This window comes from Brassica rapa, chromosome A03, assembly GCF_000309985.2.
Source record: "Brassica rapa cultivar Chiifu-401-42 chromosome A03, CAAS_Brap_v3.01, whole genome shotgun sequence".
In the NCBI taxonomy this organism is placed as follows: Eukaryota; Viridiplantae; Streptophyta; class Magnoliopsida; order Brassicales; family Brassicaceae; genus Brassica; species Brassica rapa.
In genome coordinates this window covers 29926363-29946352 of record NC_024797.2, presented here as the reverse complement: position 1 = coordinate 29946352, position 19990 = coordinate 29926363, and the positions used below count along the sequence as shown (strand labels likewise).

At 28.7% G+C, this 19990-nt stretch overlaps 1 protein-coding gene, 1 long non-coding RNA gene and 1 other non-coding gene across 13 annotated transcripts; 2 read left to right on the top strand and 1 right to left on the bottom strand.

Moving 5' to 3' along the window:
• Positions 1–8797: 8797 nt before the first annotated feature.
• LOC103862091 lies at positions 8798–16309 on the top strand. Of its 11 annotated transcripts, none has more exons than XR_004456430.1 (6): positions 8806–12946; positions 13113–13207; positions 13508–13613; positions 13687–14217; positions 14302–14357; positions 14444–16309. It is a non-coding gene; the product is annotated as an uncharacterized LOC103862091 (long non-coding RNA). The 11 variants fall into 11 exon arrangements; XR_004456431.1 differs by having other exon boundaries at positions 13043–13207; positions 13704–14217; XR_004456429.1 differs by having other exon boundaries at positions 8807–12946; positions 13146–13207.
• On the top strand, positions 9824–9927 carry MIR156C (microRNA MIR156c). Its single transcript, NR_128634.1, has one exon. It is a non-coding gene; the product is annotated as a microRNA MIR156c (primary transcript).
• A 942-nt stretch (positions 16310–17251) lies between the features above and the next one.
• On the bottom strand, positions 17252–18859 carry LOC103862090 (putative glutathione peroxidase 7, chloroplastic). Its single transcript, XM_009139799.3, has 6 exons — positions 18551–18859; positions 18243–18319; positions 18109–18170; positions 17905–18023; positions 17618–17785; positions 17252–17451 (listed from the first exon to the last, which is right to left on the bottom strand). The coding sequence occupies exons 1-6, from the start codon at positions 18791–18793 to the stop codon at positions 17422–17424; spliced, it is 699 nt and encodes a 232-aa protein (XP_009138047.1). The 5' UTR covers positions 18794–18859; the 3' UTR covers positions 17252–17421.
• Between the last annotated feature and the right edge of the window lie 1131 nt (positions 18860–19990).

Below are 19990 nucleotides of genomic sequence, written 5' to 3'. Positions count from 1 at the left end.
AACTAATAAATACAAGTCGTAGCTTCGTTTTTTACGTGTGGAGAAAAGGTCAGGGTCATTCAGAGACAACAAAATCTTATCATACACTAGTATTTATTAATCATGTCATCGAGAAGAATTGAATCTAGACAGTCTTTGAATATATTCTTAGGTCAAACACAAAGTTTTTACTCTTTTCAGTTTTTCACCTGTCACGCATATTTAAAATATGTAGTTCTCTTGATAATTTAATACTCTTTCCGTTTCATTAAGTTAAATATTTTAGAAAAAAATTATTTCACAAAAATAAATTTTTATATTTTCTATGAAAATTGTGATTTAAAAAAAATAATTAACTTTATTGAATTATTATTGATTACAAATTATTGAAAATTTGAAAATTATAGAAAACGAAACATTTATTATAGTGATTTAATGTATGTATTTTTTCAATATGTGTGAAAACACTAAAAATTCATCTTTGTGAAACAAAGGGAGTATTGGAAACAAAAGTTGCTAAATCATATAAACTCCTAAGGAAATAATATTTGGTTCATCAATTTTCAAATAAGTAATATAGACCTATATGAGAGATGGAATTAAATTGAACAAGTTACAAGATAGCGGTGAATATTTCTGAGGTTTACAAGGTTAAATCTGACCAATTATTGCATTATATCAAAGCTTATATGCTTATACATAGAAAAATTATTTGATTTTACTTCATTGGTTAGCCATAATGTAATTTTTACCAAAACGGCAAAATACATGAAAACAAACTAATTTATTATTTATTAAGTATAATAATTACTCTAATTTGGTTAAAGTTTTATACTTTTTAATAACAACAATTACTTTTAAAAAGTTTAGTTTATTCAGAGATTCTAAACTAAACAATAACCTTGCCATTATCTTAGTTTTTGTATATTCTCATAATAACGGATCACTAATCTAACTTATAAAACTTCTGGTACATTATATTGTTACAAAAACAAAAGCATGAGCCTGACTGGAGACTACACAGACGGTCTACGATCGTGGTCTTACAAAATCACCACTCGGATTTTCTTAGAACCAAATCTTCTGTGCTGAGTGTATGTTTTGGGGGATCTAAATATTTGGACTTTCTTTTATGGGTGGCTGATATATTTATTACTATTTTAATAAAATTCGGCATATTCCATCTTTGTATTTATTCTCAACTCTCAGCATTTAGCACCAATGAAAAAAGATTCGGTATATGATTAAACGAAGAAATTAATTGGATTTTTCGCATTGTTACGTCAACACGTGTCCAGCAGAATAAGTTCTTCGCAAAAAAAAAAAAACCACAAAAATAAAGATAAAACCATTTTCCATGATTCATCCTATTTTTTACTTTAAAATATAATAACTCTATAATAGAATTATGATATACTTCAATGATACTTTATTTAAGAATGAAAAACAAAGTGCTGAACAAAAAAATAGCTTATTCTATATATATAGTATAAATCCATTTTTACTATACTATAAAATAAAAAATAAAATATCATTAGAATATTTTTTATTTTAAACATTATTTTCTTGAAGATGCTGTAAATAACTATTTTTTTGTTCAACGGCAAAGTATCATAATATAATTTAAGTAACCTTTTATGTGTTTATAAGTTTTTTTTTTGACAACATGTGTTTATAGGTTACTAGGATCGGCCCGCCCTACAGGCGGTAAGTTATTATAAAAATTATTTTACATGAATTTATATTAACTTATGAAACATTAAAAATTATTATGTATTGAAAATAGTATTATAAACAAAAAATAAAGGAAATAATTCTGAGATCATATTGTTATTGTTAATAAATATTTTTGATTTGAATTAAAATGACAGTAACTTTCATTATTTTCTATCGTTAAATAATAAAATATTAACAAAAATAATTAAGAAAATGTAAAAATAAAAATATTCTTATTATTTCTATTTCAATTTGACATAGTAAAAATATACATTTATACAAATAATACTATATATTTTTTTCTAAAGAACCTACAGTCCAGTAAGTAAAGAGCTTTTGTATTGTTGTTAGTTTGTCACCATATAAATCCGGCTAATCTGTAATAAAACACACAAATCATTATACAGAAAAGATAATGAAAATCAAATTCACGCTCTCTAGAAGTTAACTGAGTGTACCTGCCAACCAACTTCTATGCTGTTAAGATACTTTTTGAATAAATCACTGAGAAGCCATATCTGCGAGAAAGTGAACTCGTACTGCTGCTGTATCTTTGGCTCCCACACATTTAAAGTTACTTTAGTTCCATAGTATTTATTTTTCCCCTTTCACATAAGATATAGCATTCTACAGTTCCAAAAACCAAAATAAATAACACATCTCATATTAAGAAACCAAAAAAAACTTTTAGCTCTTCTGATGACCACTTTGGTTCATGAGGACATATTCCTCAGATTTAGGAAACGGGAGACTTTTATATTTTTTCATGACATATTTTTTGTTTGAACTTTCTCTCAAGACAACATCTTCCTCTGTCATGGTTCCTTCAGCACATTTACCATATCGATGATATAACTGAGAGATATGTATGTCCTTCTATTTTTGACTTCGTAAAGACACTTTGTTGTTATCAAAGAATCCCTCATTAGGATACAATTTTTCAATTTTTTTTTGAGATTATACAACCTTCTTCGTAAAGACAAATTATTTTAATACTAAGATATGTTTTAAAAACAAAATATCTTAGAATCAATAAAAAAACATATCAATTTCCCAGAAACTGAGCAACCTCACCTCTAAGGTGGAAGAACAACCCATAATTCAGATCAACAAGTCGAACAGAGGAGTTAACTATTATAATGAGAAAATATCGAATACTATTGGATTTGTGAGGATGATTTTTAAGAGATGAAGCTTTACCTTTTTATAGGTGGGAGATTCATTACTAGGAAAAAAAGGATAAAACGAGATACAATGAATGAGAAATCATGGAAGTATTTTTGAAGGTTGTTACGTAACGCTTCGGAAGATTACAACAGAAGACGAAAAGACGCAATTAAAGCTTGGCACAAAGGTTTTTCACGTCTATTTGATTCACTCAATTCATCATATCTCCTCCATAGCTGGTGTAGATCGAAGACGACACGAGCCTTACGCCATCGGGGAAGACAACCTCTCTCCGTTGGGCCAATTAAATGTTTAGAAGTCCATTAACATATGAACAAACGAAACATAACTCGATTAAATGAAACGCAGAATTTTACTTATCTGAACACGTGTCAGCTCCAGAACGCATGATTTTCTGACGTGACATTTTAGGTGGCAGCATAGGAGAGAAACAAACTTATCCCCCTATATATTAAAAGAAAAGTCACTTTATTGAGATCTGGTGACGTGTCGCTCATAGGTGAAGTTTCAAAAAAATTGTTATAATTTGATTGGTCGATTGTTTTTAATTTTTATTTATTTAAGTTAGATCGAAAAATTTAAGATAAGTCTAAAAACATTTAACATCACTTGTCATATAATCTAAAGAATATTACAAATAACAATTTATGACAACTAAATCTCGAAATTATAGAAAAATTAATAATGCTATATTTATTACTTTTAATATTTATAAACTGTAAAATATAATGAACAAATTTTTATATAAGATAATTATAATAGTTTTATACTCTACTTGATGATTTGTATTCGAATATAATTATATAATAACTATTTTAAATATTACAAAATTCAAACATGTTCATTAATTTGATTTTTAAATTATTTATCATTGTTTACAGAATAAATTTATCAGAATTTTAAAATTATTTATATAATGTTATAAATTATTTATAAAAATATAAATCCTACTATCAATTGATTGAGAAGTCACATAAGTGATTTTTTATTACGTGTTGATCATAAATAAACTCTTCAAATTGTTATAATTTGATTGACCGATGATTTTTTAATTTTATTTATTATAATTATATCTAAAAGGAAAGAATAATTCAATTACCACTTTCCAAATAATCTACATAATATTAGAAATAATTATTTATGGTAACTAATTGTTGAAACTATGAAAAAGTAATAATGCGATCAATTTTTGTATATATTTATAAATTACATAAAATAATAAACAAAAGTGTTTATTTGAATTGATATAATGATTTTATATTCGTATAGAAAGAATTATATTTTTATATAAAGTATCATAATAACAATTAATGTCTAATAATTCAATGCATGCTTTATAAATCATTTATAAAATTATAAATACATTTATAAAAATCAGACGTTTTAAATTATTAAGAGGTTTTAAGTCATTTATAGAAGCTTATACATTAATTTATAAAATGTATTTTGAAAATTTATCCTCCTATTACAATATTTTGAATTTTTTTTTATTTTAATTGTAAAATTCCTCAACTATGTTTACTTAGTATAAAAACCCATAAACTAAAGACTTACTCGTAGTAATAGTAATTATGACCTATCAGAGTTTAATTCATTAAATAAAGTTAGTTTAGAGAATTTTTCGTTAAATATTTAGTTTGAGAGTTTTTACCTAAAACAAACTTAGTTGGGAGGTTTTAACGTTAAAATTCTTTATTTTTTCCTTATTATCTATTATTTAAATCCTTATAGTGGGATTTGTTTTATCAAAAACCGGTTGCAATCAACTCACGAGATATCTTCTTTCCTAATATCATGCATTTAATATTTAAGTATATATATATATATATAGCAAGATCTGAGTTACCAAAATTATGTATATATTATAACCAAAATATCTTTAAAAATTTATTAAAAGATATTCTATCTCATAGCTGAATTAAAATTTATTAGAGGATATTCTATCTCATAGCTTCTCTTAAAAACTAGGTCATTTAGAAACTTAAACTAATTTGCTATATAAATATCACGCCACCCCCATTAATTTCACGCATCTATCTTTTAAGTTTTCATATGTTTGATCGTTATAATTTAAATTCTACTTTTGTGAGCTTGCGCAGATGTATGATAATCAATAAGTAACTCATAGACCGGAACACCATTACTTGTAATTTTACGGGGGATTCTTCTTCTCCATTTATTTTTGTTCTCTTCCTCTCCATGTTGTATCTTTATCTATATTTTTGCATTAGTAGTGATTCAACTAACCTAGGTTGCATAGAAACGGAAACGGATACGTGGAAACGTGATTTTTGATTTTTTTGCTTTGGAAACGTTTTAGAAACGTCTATAAATATATATATATATATATATATATATGATTTATATTTGCATTAATTTTTATTATGTTTAGTATATCTTAGAATACAAATAAACAAATAGTCATTCTATTTAATCATACCAAAAATATAAGTCATCATTAAACATCAAAATCATATAAAAATTCAAAATAACAGAACCCATTACTTAAATATTAAATAGTTTAACTAAAATAAAAATCATAACCGCAAATCATAACCAATTGGAAAGTTCTAGTGTTTCCATAACAGAAATGCGAGTTTCCAAAATAGAAACGCAAGTTTTCACTAAGTTTCCAAACTGAGATTTTTAAGAAACGAGTTTCCAATGCGTTTCCGCGAGTTTCCGAGAGATTCCGATTCCGAAACGTGAAACGTACCTTCAACCGAGTTTCCATGCAACATAGCAACTAACAAAAAGAGACGACTCTGTTTATCCAGGAACTGAGCATCCATTTCGGAAAAAGTAATTTTTTTTTATAAAGTTAAATCACTTATCAAGAATATAATATAAGATATGTACGCTAATCAAGTGCAATTTATTTATTGTGCGTAATCCTCTTTGGTACGTCTGAGAACCAAATGTAATCTCAAAGATTTTTAAAAACTTTAAAACTCATTGACGTTGTCCTATCAATTATATAATTTGTTTTCTTTTGGGAATTGTTTACATCTTTAAACATTTTTGTTAGAATTACCTCTTTTCTAATTCAAGGCTTAGAGAAGAAAACTGTAAATCATCTCTGCTGTTACAATGAAACCAATGATAATAAATCTCAGGTAATTCAAATATCTCTTTTATATTTTATGGCTAATTTTTTTATTGAGATTATACATGAAATATTTATTTTTTCTCAATTATATTTTTCTGATGTTTTAAGATTAGTGTTAAATGTGATCGTTTTCTAAACGTTCTAATGTATTATTTGTTCATATGAACATAGTATAAATATCAATATGTAACATCGAATCTTTTATATTAACCATATATATGTAACATGAGTATTATATAGTTGTAAATATAATATTAATTTAATATTAATGTTAATGCCCGCACATACGTGCGGACTGTCCACCTAGTTTATATATATATAGATAGTTAGATAGATAACGTACAATTGAGATATCTCGAGATTAACTTGGTGTTACTGTGTTTTAATTAACTAGTGTAATTATTAAACTATAAGCACGATGCATTTATGCAGTTTAAAATTTCAAATATATAGTTAAACTACATTTCTGCTTTAGTGGGATGGACCAACGTTATTATTAACTTAATTATTGCTATGTCTCAAACTAAATTAAACGCATGGTTAATTCTCTAAACTTTGTTTTCTTCCCGAAAACTTATAAACAAAATTAACCTTTCTTGCATTTTAATAAAATACTCTTAGCAAATCCAAAAAGAACAACGTAATTAACGTCGGCAACTGATAGCACATTAAAGCCATTTTTTGTAACTGAAGAAATCCCTTATATATTAATTGAGGAACATTTGAAAAGATGTAACCTCAATTTTGTATTAATTAAAAGAGGCCCCAATGCATAGGTGTCACTCAATTAGGTATTCAATTACATTCAATTGAAAAATAAGTAGGTCCACATTCGATTTTTATATGTTGTTAGATATATAAGTTGGTCAAACTATATGATATAATGATATGATATGATATTTTCTTTCCTTAAATAAAACCTACGGAATTACCATAAATAACTAATATATATATGACAATTAATGAGTTTAATAATAAAGATTTGATAACAATGTATATCTCCTCCATCATTTTTTGTTTAATTTTATATTATTAAAATAAATTAAACAATCAAATTAGCTATAAAAAGAAAATTTAGATTTTTTCGTATATGTTATATTTTGAATTTTTAAAAACGATAATAAATGACTAAAACTATTAAAATTATTATGTTAAAAATTAATGATCAATGGTTTAACATTTTTATTATAAGAAGATACACATGATTTTAAAACCATATGAGTAAAAAATATCATTTAATAATAAAATAAATATATATATATACATATTAAACACTATATACCATAAGATTACATAAATATTTTAATATTAAAACTTTCAATGAATTTTCAAGAACATTTATAAATTATAAACTTATTAAAGATTTCAGATTGAAAATTTTGTTATCGATGATTTAAATATTTTGTTATAAAACGATATGAACGATCATAGAACCGTATGATTATAAATTCTTATTTAATAAATAACTATACAAAATATACTATTCCTAGAAAAATAGGTTGGTCTATCTTAACTTATATTACACTTTTTATTAAACTAACTATCGAATTGATAAATAACGTACCAAAAAATGTTTTGCACTTTCCTTAAATAAAAGCTACGAAATTACCTAATATGATTAACGTATATGTGAAAATTAATTATAATGAATAATAAATATTTGATAACAATTTTTGTATCTTAGTTCTTTTTTTTTAATTTTATATTATTAAAATATATTTAAAAATCACATTAAATATATAATAAAAACATTTATAATTTTTCTTATATGTTATATTTTGAATTTTTCAAAACGTCTATAAATTATTAGAAATTTGAAGATCCCCACTCTGAAAATTTTGTGATCAATAGATTTTTTTTTTGTCATAATAAGTTACAAATGATCATAAAATTGTATTAATATGAACTTTTATTTAATATTATAAGAAGATACACATTATTTTAAAACCATATGAGTAAAAAATATCATTTAATAATAAAACATATATATTTATATATATATATATATATATTATACTATATACCATAAGATTACATAAATATTTTAATATTAAAACTTTCAATGAATTTTCAAAAACATTTATAAATTATAAACTTATTAAAGATTTCACATTGAAAATTTTGTTATCGATGATTTAAATATTCAGTTATAAAATGATATGAATGATCATAGAACTGTATGATTATAAATTCTCATTTAATAAATGACTATATAAAATATACTATTCTTAGAAAAATAGGTTGGTCCATCTTGACTTACATTATATTTTTTATTAAACTAACTATCGAATTGATAAATAATCTACCAAAATTTTTTTTGCACTTTCCTTAATTAGAATCTACGAAATTACCTAATATGATTAACGTATACAATGAAAATTAATTATTATGAATAATAAATATTTGATAACAATTTTGGTATCTTAGTTCTTTTTTTAATTTTATATTAGTGAAAGATGTTAAAAAATCACATTAAATATATAATAAAAACATTTATATTTTTTCTTATATGTTATATTTGAATTTTTCAAAACGTCTATATATTATTAGAAATTTGAATATTCCCACTCTGAAAATTTTGTGATCAATAAATTTTTTTTTTTGTTATAATAAGTTACAAATGATCATAAAATATAACGCATATGAATTTTTATTTAATAAATATTCAAACTAAATAATATATATATGTATATATATATATATATAAACACTAATGATTTAAAGCAACAAGATTGGCTGATCAATTTAGTCGTCCAGTTGAAATCTTTCAAAAGTATGTGAAAGACTAAAATCAAAGTACATATGGATTTAGAATAGTAGTTATATTTTACTAACCAAATACCGAAAAAACCGAACCGAACCGAAACCAATCCGATATCCGGATTGAACACCCGTAATCCAAATGAAGCCAAACTATTGTTTCATTTTCCAAAATATAATAAAAATAATAACTTAATCCCGCGCAAGGCGCGGGTCTTATCCTAGTTATGTTTTAAAATGGTGACTCTGTAATTTGTTTTTATCTGCAGAATTTTGAATAATGAGAAAACTATATAGGTGTAGAATTAAGAATTGAAAACAAAAGTTTCCTTTAGTAATGTAAAACGTATGAGATTTCTGTGTTGAGTTGCTTTATTTGTTTCCGCCTTGTTTCACCTGTTTATTGTCTGTGTGTCATTAAGAAAACAATTGAAAATTAAAAAGTAAAACGCGGAAATACTTATTTTAATTACAACAAAAGAAGAGCAGGTTCCATCGTGAAAGACCAAAATTCATACGCAAAATTCAAGATCTTTAGTAGGTTTGTCGTTGCCGTTTATAGGCTATGAGATTGACCACTATAAACTGCAATGTACTGTTGAATCCAATTCCCCTCCACTCAAAATGTCTCTCTCTCTAGACATCTGTCCCGTTGCATGTAAGAGGGAGAGAGAAAAGAGACAAAACTCAAAAACAGAGATAAGACTCTTGAAGAGTGTGAACGACAGAGAGGGATAATGTTTTTTATTTTCATCTTTTGTTAATCTCCCTTCTCCTCTCTTCTCTTCTTCTCTCCTCTCCCCGAATATCTCTCTCTTTGTTCTTTCTTTTTTGTTAATTTATTTTCCCTTCTTGATTTGGTCAAACCCTAGATTTGTTTTCGCAAAGGGTATCCAAAAATGAAACTTTCCTCTTTTCCTTTGATTATAAATATTCCCTCTGGTTCTTGCTTATCCTAAGCCTCTCAGATCTAACTCTACATCCCAAACCCATTTCCAATGGTCGATCTCTTATTTCAGAATCTGTGTAGGTAAGGACATTGAATGAGTTTTGGGATAAATTTTAGAGAAACGCATAGAAACTGACAGAAGAGAGTGAGCACACAAAGGCACTTTGCATGTTCGATGCATTTGCTTCTCTTGCGTGCTCACTGCTCTATCTGTCAGATTCCGGCTCCGATTCTTTTCGGTCTGTTCACGTTTTCTTCTTTAATTGTGTTCCCATTCTCTCTCTCTTATGTTCTTCATCCCTCCAAATTAAGGTAATTGATACGATCTCGCTCCTATAATATGTAACGATTTGGTTTCTAAATGCATACGACTTTACTCTTTCTTTTCTCCTTTGTTCTACTTTATATTTTATGAGATCATTAGTTTCGAAAAAGCTTTAATCTAAATGTTTATGGTTCGGTTAAACAAGATTAATATGGGACCATTAACGTTAACCTAGTTCTTTCTTAGGCTGGTCCTAACTCTTTTGAATCCTTAATTTTCTCAATTCAAGCTTAGATTATTAATCATGTGGTTTTGTATCCTCTCTTTTTTTCGGTTTCCGCTAGCTTTCAAAATCTGTGATTTAGTATCTTGATTCATAAATATGTATAGATCTATTATTTGCTTCATATGATGACATCTGTGGATTTGCAAATTACTGTTCATGATCTTCAGCTGTTGGTTTTCTAGATTATTTATATTGTATGCTTGTACATTTTGCTTGATGTATAACCACTATATTTATATAGATGGTATCTAATTTATATACCATTGGTTCCATGTGATCACGTTGTGAATCTTTACGAGAATATTCTTGTGGACTTGGTTCTTGATCTAAGAACACGTTCTTTGCATTTAATTTTCAAAACGACCACAGGCTCATCAATTTGTGTATTCTTTTCGAACTTTTAAGTAGTAAATATGGGTTCCAGAAGCGATTTGTAGATATGGCCAATTCTATATATATAGTGGTTACGAAATCTACAGTAATTGAATTTCTTTCTGAATTATGTATGCGTGTCTATGACTGAATGCTTATGTATGCGTGTCTATGACTAAATTTTGAAGAAAAGTAAAATGTGACTTTCCCACATTTAAATGAATTATGTGTTTTTCTTTCTGCCAAAATACTATTTTCAAGTCTTGGGATTTGTTTCTAAGTGATGGGGTGATTAATATTCTTCAAATCGTGTCAAATATCTACAAATATTTTTTCTCGTGTTGCTAGCTAGGTGTCTCTTGTCATGCAGGTCTTGCTTTCTCCTTTTTCTCATTTGTTCCCACGTTTTCTTGTGTAGAAACCAGTTAATGGACTATTTTCAGACAAACCTAGGTTTGTAATTCCTGTAGTTAGCAACAAATAGGTTTTAACTTCGTGAAGAGAAAGATAGTTCTTACTTGGGGAGTGTGAAATGTGTTTTGAATCCTCAGAGGCATGTTTATAAGAATGATCGATATATGAGGTTGAGCTTCTCAAACTTTTCTTAACTGGGTCTGATGGAAAATGGTTTACGGAGTACTTATATTTTGCATTCCATTATGTAACAAGTTGTCACCAAGACTTTTGTTTGCATTCATCTGAGAAATTAGAGTCACACGGGCGTTAGCCAGGAATAGGGAAGACAATCAAAGAGACACTAACATATATTTTTAAGGTGTCATCAACGGTGCCAGATTGTAATATGCAGCAAATCCTCTGTCTTGATGAGAGGGATATTTTATGTTACAAGCTGGTACTATTTAGTATTGATCGACCTTTTGGTGCACTTTTGTTCATCATGTTTCAGATTTCGATTGTCTATCTTGGTCGCTGCCCGATTCAAATTGTTCATGGGAAGGCAAAGACCGATGCGGTGTTTGCGGTAACCTATATATTTATAATCTTTTGGGATATCGATTTAGGGTTTTTGTGCTTTGTTCTATCAACTGATTTCCTTGATGCTGATTGTTCTAGTTCACATTTGTAATATTAAACATTGTTAGGTTAATTATTGTCAGGTAAGTAGGATCTGGATAGGATTGTTGTTGTGCAAGTCCACTATCGATACATTGATAATTTAGTTGGTTACATTTTGAAAATGTCCAAGTTTAATGGTATATGTCATCTCAAGAAAATTGAAGTCTTACCTAGAAATTTAGAAAATGTCAAACGAAACAAATCCTAGCGATTGGCTCTTGTTGATGATATACAACACATCTTTTTTTTATTCCTTTTAACTTTTCTCTAATTTTTTTAGTGTAATACAAAAGTAGATCCTCCTTTTCAGAAATATAAATAAATTAATACGTACTAGTCAGCCGTTTTAAAATAATCAAATATTATATCCTCTTTAAGTAATACAAAGTCATATTTATCAATCAAGTAGATGATAATAAAAACAAAGAAGTCACAACATGTAAATTACATACTTAATTACCTCTTTAAACTTAATCAGAAAGTTCTCTCTGATTAATTAACAATAATCGTAACATCATAATTAATTGTAGTGTAGTCTTTTGCAAACAAAGGTAAATACAGTATTTATCGAAGAAAAACCTTTTGTAGTCTTTATATATAAAATACACTTTCAATCTCTCCTGGGGGTGACAGCTCGGATTCCACGTCAGAAATAGGAAGTCTACAGCATTGACACGTCGGATCCGCACCGTTTCACTAAAGCGTTGCTCTGTCCGAACGGGCTTCACGTGGGCTTTGTGTTGCGCTTCGTCTGCGGCCCTAATCAGTTGCAATGCGAACCCCTTTGTGTTCTTCGTTTCTCTTCGATCGCGCAGTGACGATCCAGTTATCTAAGCATCACACTACTTGGTCATCCTTCATCTTCCTATCCATCAGTTGCGATTGCATTCGGTATATATATGCACTTCACGGAACCCTCAAACAATCTAATCCTTCCACAATCTTCTTCAGATCCTCATTTATCTTCTTTCTCCATTAGAAGCGATTGTTTCTAAGAGACCTCTTAATTGACATTTCATCCTAGATTCTTATTAATGGCAGTCTGTAAGTTAAATTTCCCTTTTTGTTCTTTCTGTGCACATGGAATTTACATTTGCTTAATTTTTTTTGCATCTGTGTTTGACGTTTGAAAATCTGAATCCGATTTCAAAGTCATGGATCTGGAAATTAATGATGCGCTGGCGATGGAAATTTGTCGTGATACCAGCATAAATTCACGGGACGGTTGGCATTCCTCTCCGGCGTGTAAGTTTATGGAAACATAACACTTTTTCATTCTTTATGAATCTCCAAGAAATAAAGGAATCTTTGTGATATACAATTTTGATTGATCTTTAACAGGCTAAGTTGTTACATTCAGATAGAATCGTTCATCGTTATATGAAAAAGATACATGCTTTTGGATTAACAGAGCAATCTATGGCTTGCTAATTTTGGAGTGTAGGATTGGAGCTCAGAATCCAAATGACATGACTGAAGAAACTTGTACTCTTGATGGCTCCAAAGGTAACAAAGGAACATAACCCTTACGTTAAGGATTGGTTAGGGTTAACTTTCTATCTCCCTCATTGTGAGTGTAGTATTGAAACATGTTATTTGGGGACTAAACTGGTTTATGGTTTCGTTGGTTTAATAGAAAAACCTAACGTTTTTACCAAAAAAAAAGAAAAAAAAACTTAAACGCAGTACTAAACCCATTTTTTATTCAGTTTTAGTTTCCACTCATATTGATGCATCGTTGGTTTCCACTCAGATCATATACTCATCCCTTTTGGCTGTTTATAGAATTTGTTTTGTTTATGGCAGTGAGAACGTCTCAGCCGAGAAGATCAAGAGCTGATGCAGAAGCTTCCTGATTCCAGCAAATCAAACGCCGTTGAACAACATAAAATCTGTTTCACCCAATTCAAAAGTGAGAAATTTGCGAGTTATTAAATTTAGTATTTTTTATCTTCACTTCTCCTTCTCTGAAATTGTCTTTTTAGCTCTCCTTCTTTTACAGGATTCATTTGGTAAGAAGCTGATGGATAGGATCCGGCCAACCCAACCCCGGTCCTGCACAGTACTCTTCGTCCGCCTCTACCACGGTGTCTCAACCCAACTCCGGTTCCTGCCATGTTGATGCAGATCTACAGCGACACTATAGGTGTTGCCAAATCTGTACTTTAATCCTCCTAAGTTCAATTTCATGCCGCAAATTTAGAGACACGGTGTGTTCTTCTTTTTCTCTCTGTTCATATACACTTGGATATGTAATATAAGAAATTAAAAATGCTTCTCTTTTGTTGTTCTATGTGACCAGAAAAGACAGAACTCTGAACAAGTAGAAGAACAAGATCCACTTATTAGTTGTTCTTCTTTGATGTAGTTGAACACAGTTTTGTATGTTGGAAATGACTTTGATCGGCCAGTTTTGTAAAGAGTATTCACTAATTAGCTGACGCCTTGGATCATGTTAGGTTTTGCTCTTATTCACTGCCTTTTAACCACTCTTCTGGTGAAAATTATATACACTGGTATACCATCCTTCTTCTTCAATCCATTTGTTTGATTCAGTTAATCTTCTTTTATTTCTTAGTCTTCTTCTTTTAACTGTGTAGCTAAGGAAGAGTTCGAGAATCTGTGTTTAATTCTTGGTATTGAGCTTGATGCTGTGGTAAGTCCAGCGTATCTTTCTTTTTGTCAATGTTTTGTTAGTTTTTTCCCCCCTGATTAGCATCTGTGTTTTGCAATGACTACTAGACAACTGAGAAAGCAATCAACAGGAAAGAAAAGCATATAGAAGAAGAAGAAGCTGATGATGACGAAGAAGTCATCTACAAATAATATATCAATCTGGCTGTGTAGTGTATATACACTGGTATATATTTATATGATATTTTTTAAACAAATTTTGAGACTAATGTTTAGGTTAAATTTTAAAAGCAATAAAATCAGTCAAATGTATTATAAACAATCTACAAAAATCATATTCGTGAAGTAATTAAATAAAAATAGAGAAAATCATAAGCTATACATTAGAAGCTAACAGTAATATTTTTTTAGAATATCCTAATATGTTCATGTATTTTATTTGATAATTTCTTAAAATAAATATGGTTGTTTTCAAGTAGTAACGATCAATATTAAACTATTATACAGATTAGCTAATTTAGAAAATAAAATTTTACATCGATTCACCTTTCCATTATGCAAAGCTTGATTTAAAAGAAAATATATAAGAAAATATAAAATTATCAATGGATTAAAATAAATTTATAAGAGAGAAATTTCATGCTCTATGTATTGAACTTCAAATGTAATTCTGAATATTTATTTACTTATTTCATAATTAAATTAGAAAAAAAAATAGTTACACTAATTAAAAAGGAATTGTTATTATAGTTAGATAAGTGTATGATTTCTAACAAAAATAACAAAAACCAAATAATTATTACTAATTAAGAATAAACTAAATATTTCTAAATGTATATAAAATGTTTTTAGGAAAAATTACTTGAATACCCGTGTGTAGGACGGGTTTATCCTTAGAAGTGTAAACTTCTGTGGCTTTTGAAATTCTATTTTTGGGACGAATGATTAAAAATGAAAAATTCTTTACAACAATTTTCACTAATAAAAAATATACAGAAATGTGCCATAATAAATAGTTACACTATAAATATGTTTAAAAATATGCAAACCATGCAAACGTTTTAGTACTTCGGTAATAGAAATCCAAACAGTGTGTATTTCAGTTTCTTTTTAAAGTATGTTAATTGTATAAGGAAAATAATCTTCATTGTTTATAGAACAAAACATATTTAATTTAGTTCAAATGCAATTTCGGATCTCTTTAAATAAAAATAATTTCTTCCAATGGATCCTCCGAATCTTGAATGGAACATATAAACCATTATGAATCTCTTCTCCTTAATCTGAAATCATATGTTTAAGAGTAAGACCAAGCAAGAAATGGTCCATAGATGCTCATATTTGTTCCTAACAAATAATAGAGCTTATTTTATCAAAACCGAGTATCACCCAACAATAAACTTAAAAATGAGACCGATGATCACCAGGAACAACATTTCCAACTGGATGGCTAATTTTTTGATTGCTAATTTCTCACCAAAGTTAATATTTTATTTTTGGAATATTATTCAAGTATTAAGGCTGGCGAGAACCTCAAAAAGAGTCATATATATTGGTTGTTAATAAGAAATGCAACTTCAAATAATCATCAATTCCATTCCAATAGCATGTCGAGAGACTATGATTTCAACATAAAAAGTAATTTTTCTTAAGATATACAAACAAAAAAATTACTCACAACACAATTCTTTCAAACCCAAAATATTACGAACCACAAATAATACATCGAATATAAGATTATTTTTTTTTTTAAAAGAAACAACGTGAAGACCATTTGAAATCCTCATAACATAACAATGCCATATTTCTTTAATTAATATAGAAATAACTATTATTTTTCTCGACAACAAAAACAACTATTGCAAACAAACAAAAGATATATTATCATCTATAATCCTTTATGGCCTACAATTTTCTAAAAAACAAAAGTCATATGATGAACATCTTTTACAAATACAAATCTAAAACACAAACTATAGAATCATACAAAAAGTAATACTCCCTCTGTTTCAAAATACATGAAGTTTTAAGATTGTGCACAACTATTAAGAAACTTATTTTTTATATTAAAAATATCATTAAAATATAAATTAAAAGTTATTCAACTAATCACAAAACAGACAACAAAATATCATTGGTTATACAGTTTTTGATAAAATAAAAAAGTGCATTGATATAAGAAAACATCATCTATTTTGAAACATCAAAAACTCTCTAAAACATAATCTATTTTAAAACGGAGGGAGTAACTTAGATCACAAAATAAAGTATATCCCTCGACTCTAGTAGTATATAAAGTGCTCTCTGTCAGGAAAAAAATAGAAAAACATGGAGTCGAGCGAGAGGCTTGTACGGTTAGGGCAAGACCCGACGTCTGAAATTCCGTTTACCGGAAACAGAGAGATCACGAAAATCGATGACGTAGCAATTCATTCCACCCCACAAGACCTACCACTAGCAGCAGCAGGTGGGTTATTCAAGATATGTCATATGGTATCATGTTGACTACTTGTCGTCGTATAGATTGATCAGAACATTTAACCAAACCATCGAGAGCACGACGACGACCGAACAAGATTTCTTCTCCTGTTTTGCCCCACAAAGATGCTCACCACACTTCGTCATCCTTCCTCGTGAAGAAGAAGAACTCAAAGAAGAAAGTCAACGGCCACGGCCAGCTCTCCCTAAGGCTAGACCGAGACGAGATCCTCCTCCTCGAGTATCTCGACGATCCTCACAGGTCTCATCACCGATTTATCTCCGCCACAGGTTTCAGCCACGGTCACGTAACGACTCTTCTTCACGACGCCAACGTTGATCTACTAATTTTATATAAGCTGGCCCTTTGACTTTGGTTATATTCAACGATTATGTGTGTGATCATGTGTGTATATGAAATAGCATAATAATCGGATGTCTCCAAAGTGTGCATAAATGTTCATTTGAATTTCCGATCGTATAATGTCATTTCTATAAGACTGTTACATAAGGGATACATGTCTATCTGAATTTCTGGTATACCAACAATAAACAGGTTATTGAGACACTACGAATCTCTTATACACACATTATGAACAGTATAAAATTTAAGCCACAAGCAACTTCTGGATGTCTTTCTGCAACATATCAAGACAAAAGGTGGTATTAAATATTAACCCCATATATTATATGAAAATAGAGGACTGTTATGAGTTGATAGATTCTCTATATACACATGCTTTCTTGGAACTGTTATAATTCTTTAGATGATGTAAAATGATATAATAAATCAAAGATTAGTACCTCAATTTGTAAAGGAGAAGTCGTGGGAGGGTATCTCTGGACGACGTTGCCTTTTTTGTCAACCAAGAATTTCTCAAAGTTCCACTTGATGAGATCACCCAAGAACCCACCCGACTTTGATTTCAAGAACTGGTAGATTGGAGCTGTGCTCGGTCCATTCACATCAACCTGTATACACACAACTCATCAACATTCAAAAGGGCCTCTTGTCCTGATTTTCAAAATGTACAGCCAATAATATAAATAACTGAATGAGAGGTTCTTTTGTGTGTGTGTGTTCTCCATACCTTATCGAATATAGGGAACTCAGCTTTAAATCTGGTACACACGAACCGCTTGATATCCGGGTTTGATTCAGGTTCTTGACCTCCAAATTGATTGCAAGGGAAAGCTAGAATCTCAAATCCTAAAAAACGAGAGGCATAACAAAGAATGAGAGAAAAGTCACACAATATGTTACATATTCAGTCTGATGTAATAGCAAAAGATACCTTGGTTTCTGTATTTGTCGTACAATTGTGAAAGCTCTGTGTAGTTTGATGATGTTAAACCACTGAAAATAAAATATTAAATTCAGAATACATTTACAGGAAAACTATAATTATCAAAAAAATAATTTAAGCACCATTTTGAAGCAACGTTAACGATCAACAGAGGTTTTCCTTTGAATTTGTCTAGGGAAACATCCTTCCCACTTATGTCCTGTTCAAAAAGAAAAACAATAACATAATAGTTATGTTTTAGTTTTAGGATTTACCAAGGATGTTTCAAGCTCTTGATTGCTTATATATATTAATATGGATATATACTTCAAAAATTACTGAAAATAATATTTTGAGAGATTTAACGTTTTATTCTATTTCGATAGAACCTAACCAAGAAACAAAAAAAGCTAGATTCATTTCTTGATCAGAAACAGAAATAGACACGTACCTTTACAGTGAAATCATGAACAGTCTTCTCTTCAGTAGCTCTTGCATACACACTCAAATTTCTTGATGTGAATTGAAATCCATGCTTATTCCAAGATTTCAAGGAAACCCCATTTTTCAGATTCCGAGAATTTGATCTTCGCTTAGGGACGAGAAAAGCAGAACAAGTTGGAGGTGGGTTAGGTTTCGTTGCAGCGAAACCGCTGAAGACTGCAGAGAATGGTGCGTAAGAGGAAGAAGCCATTACAAAAAAAAAAAACAGAATATGTCCGTATGTAGAACACAAGTTTTTAGTTTATTACTAAACTATTACGCGTTATTAAATAGGCTTAGCAGCATCATTCATGTGATGCTTCAATTTAATATTCGTGACTACCAACTTTTACACACACAATTGCCATTAAAATCATCAAGAAAATACTGCGGTCCTAATTTAAACACGTGGTCGATACTATGTTCACAGTTTCCAGAAGAGATATAAATTATATGAACATATAAAATGAAAAAAACTGAGCGGTGCAAAAGCTATGTTTGGTGAAGACTAGTCCCAAGCTTGCAATGCAAATGCAACGCATGTGGTTTTGCTCACAAAAAAACGCATGTGGTTTGTTGATCGCTCCAAAAATTAGGCAGAATTTAATGTTAGTACTATGTATGGTCTCTTTAAAACATAACCATGTTGTGAAGCTCAATCAATTATAGAAATATTAATTGATGTGGCTAAATATGTTCTCTTTAAAATATATATTAAGTCTGATTGGTAGGATGAGGTAAAAATAAAGTGAAAAAGAGTAGAAACCAAAATGGTAAAACACAAGCTAGAAAAAAAACAATTTTACTATTTAAACTAGGTTAAGATTCACGTCTTGCGCGGGGTGGACATTATATATCAATTTAAATTTATGTATTATGTATTTTATGTGTTATGAAATAATAAATATATATTGAATATTTTTTTCTATTTGATAGAATATACAAATTTAAATGATATTAATATACATAGTATATTTTTAATATTAATGTCTATTAAATGATGTTTTCTACTCATATATTTTTTTAATCATTTGTATCTTTTAAAGCAAATATTTTAAATTATTGATAACAAATTTTTTAATGTGGGGTTAATAGTTTTAGTCATTTATATTTTAAAAAATTAAGTTGTCAATGTCTATTGAAAGCTTTTATCAAAAAAATTGTTCAAAGTAAATTTCAAAATTAAAATATTTATGTATTTTATATGGTATATATTTTAATTTAAAACAATATATATATATATATATATCTTCTAATCTTGATAATTAATTAAATTAGACTTATTATTTATATGAGTTTGTAATCACTTGTATTTTATCATAACAAAAGTTTTAAACCATGGATCCCAAAATTTGAATGTGAGACTTTTTAACAGTTTTAGTTATTTTTTAAAATTCAAAATATAACA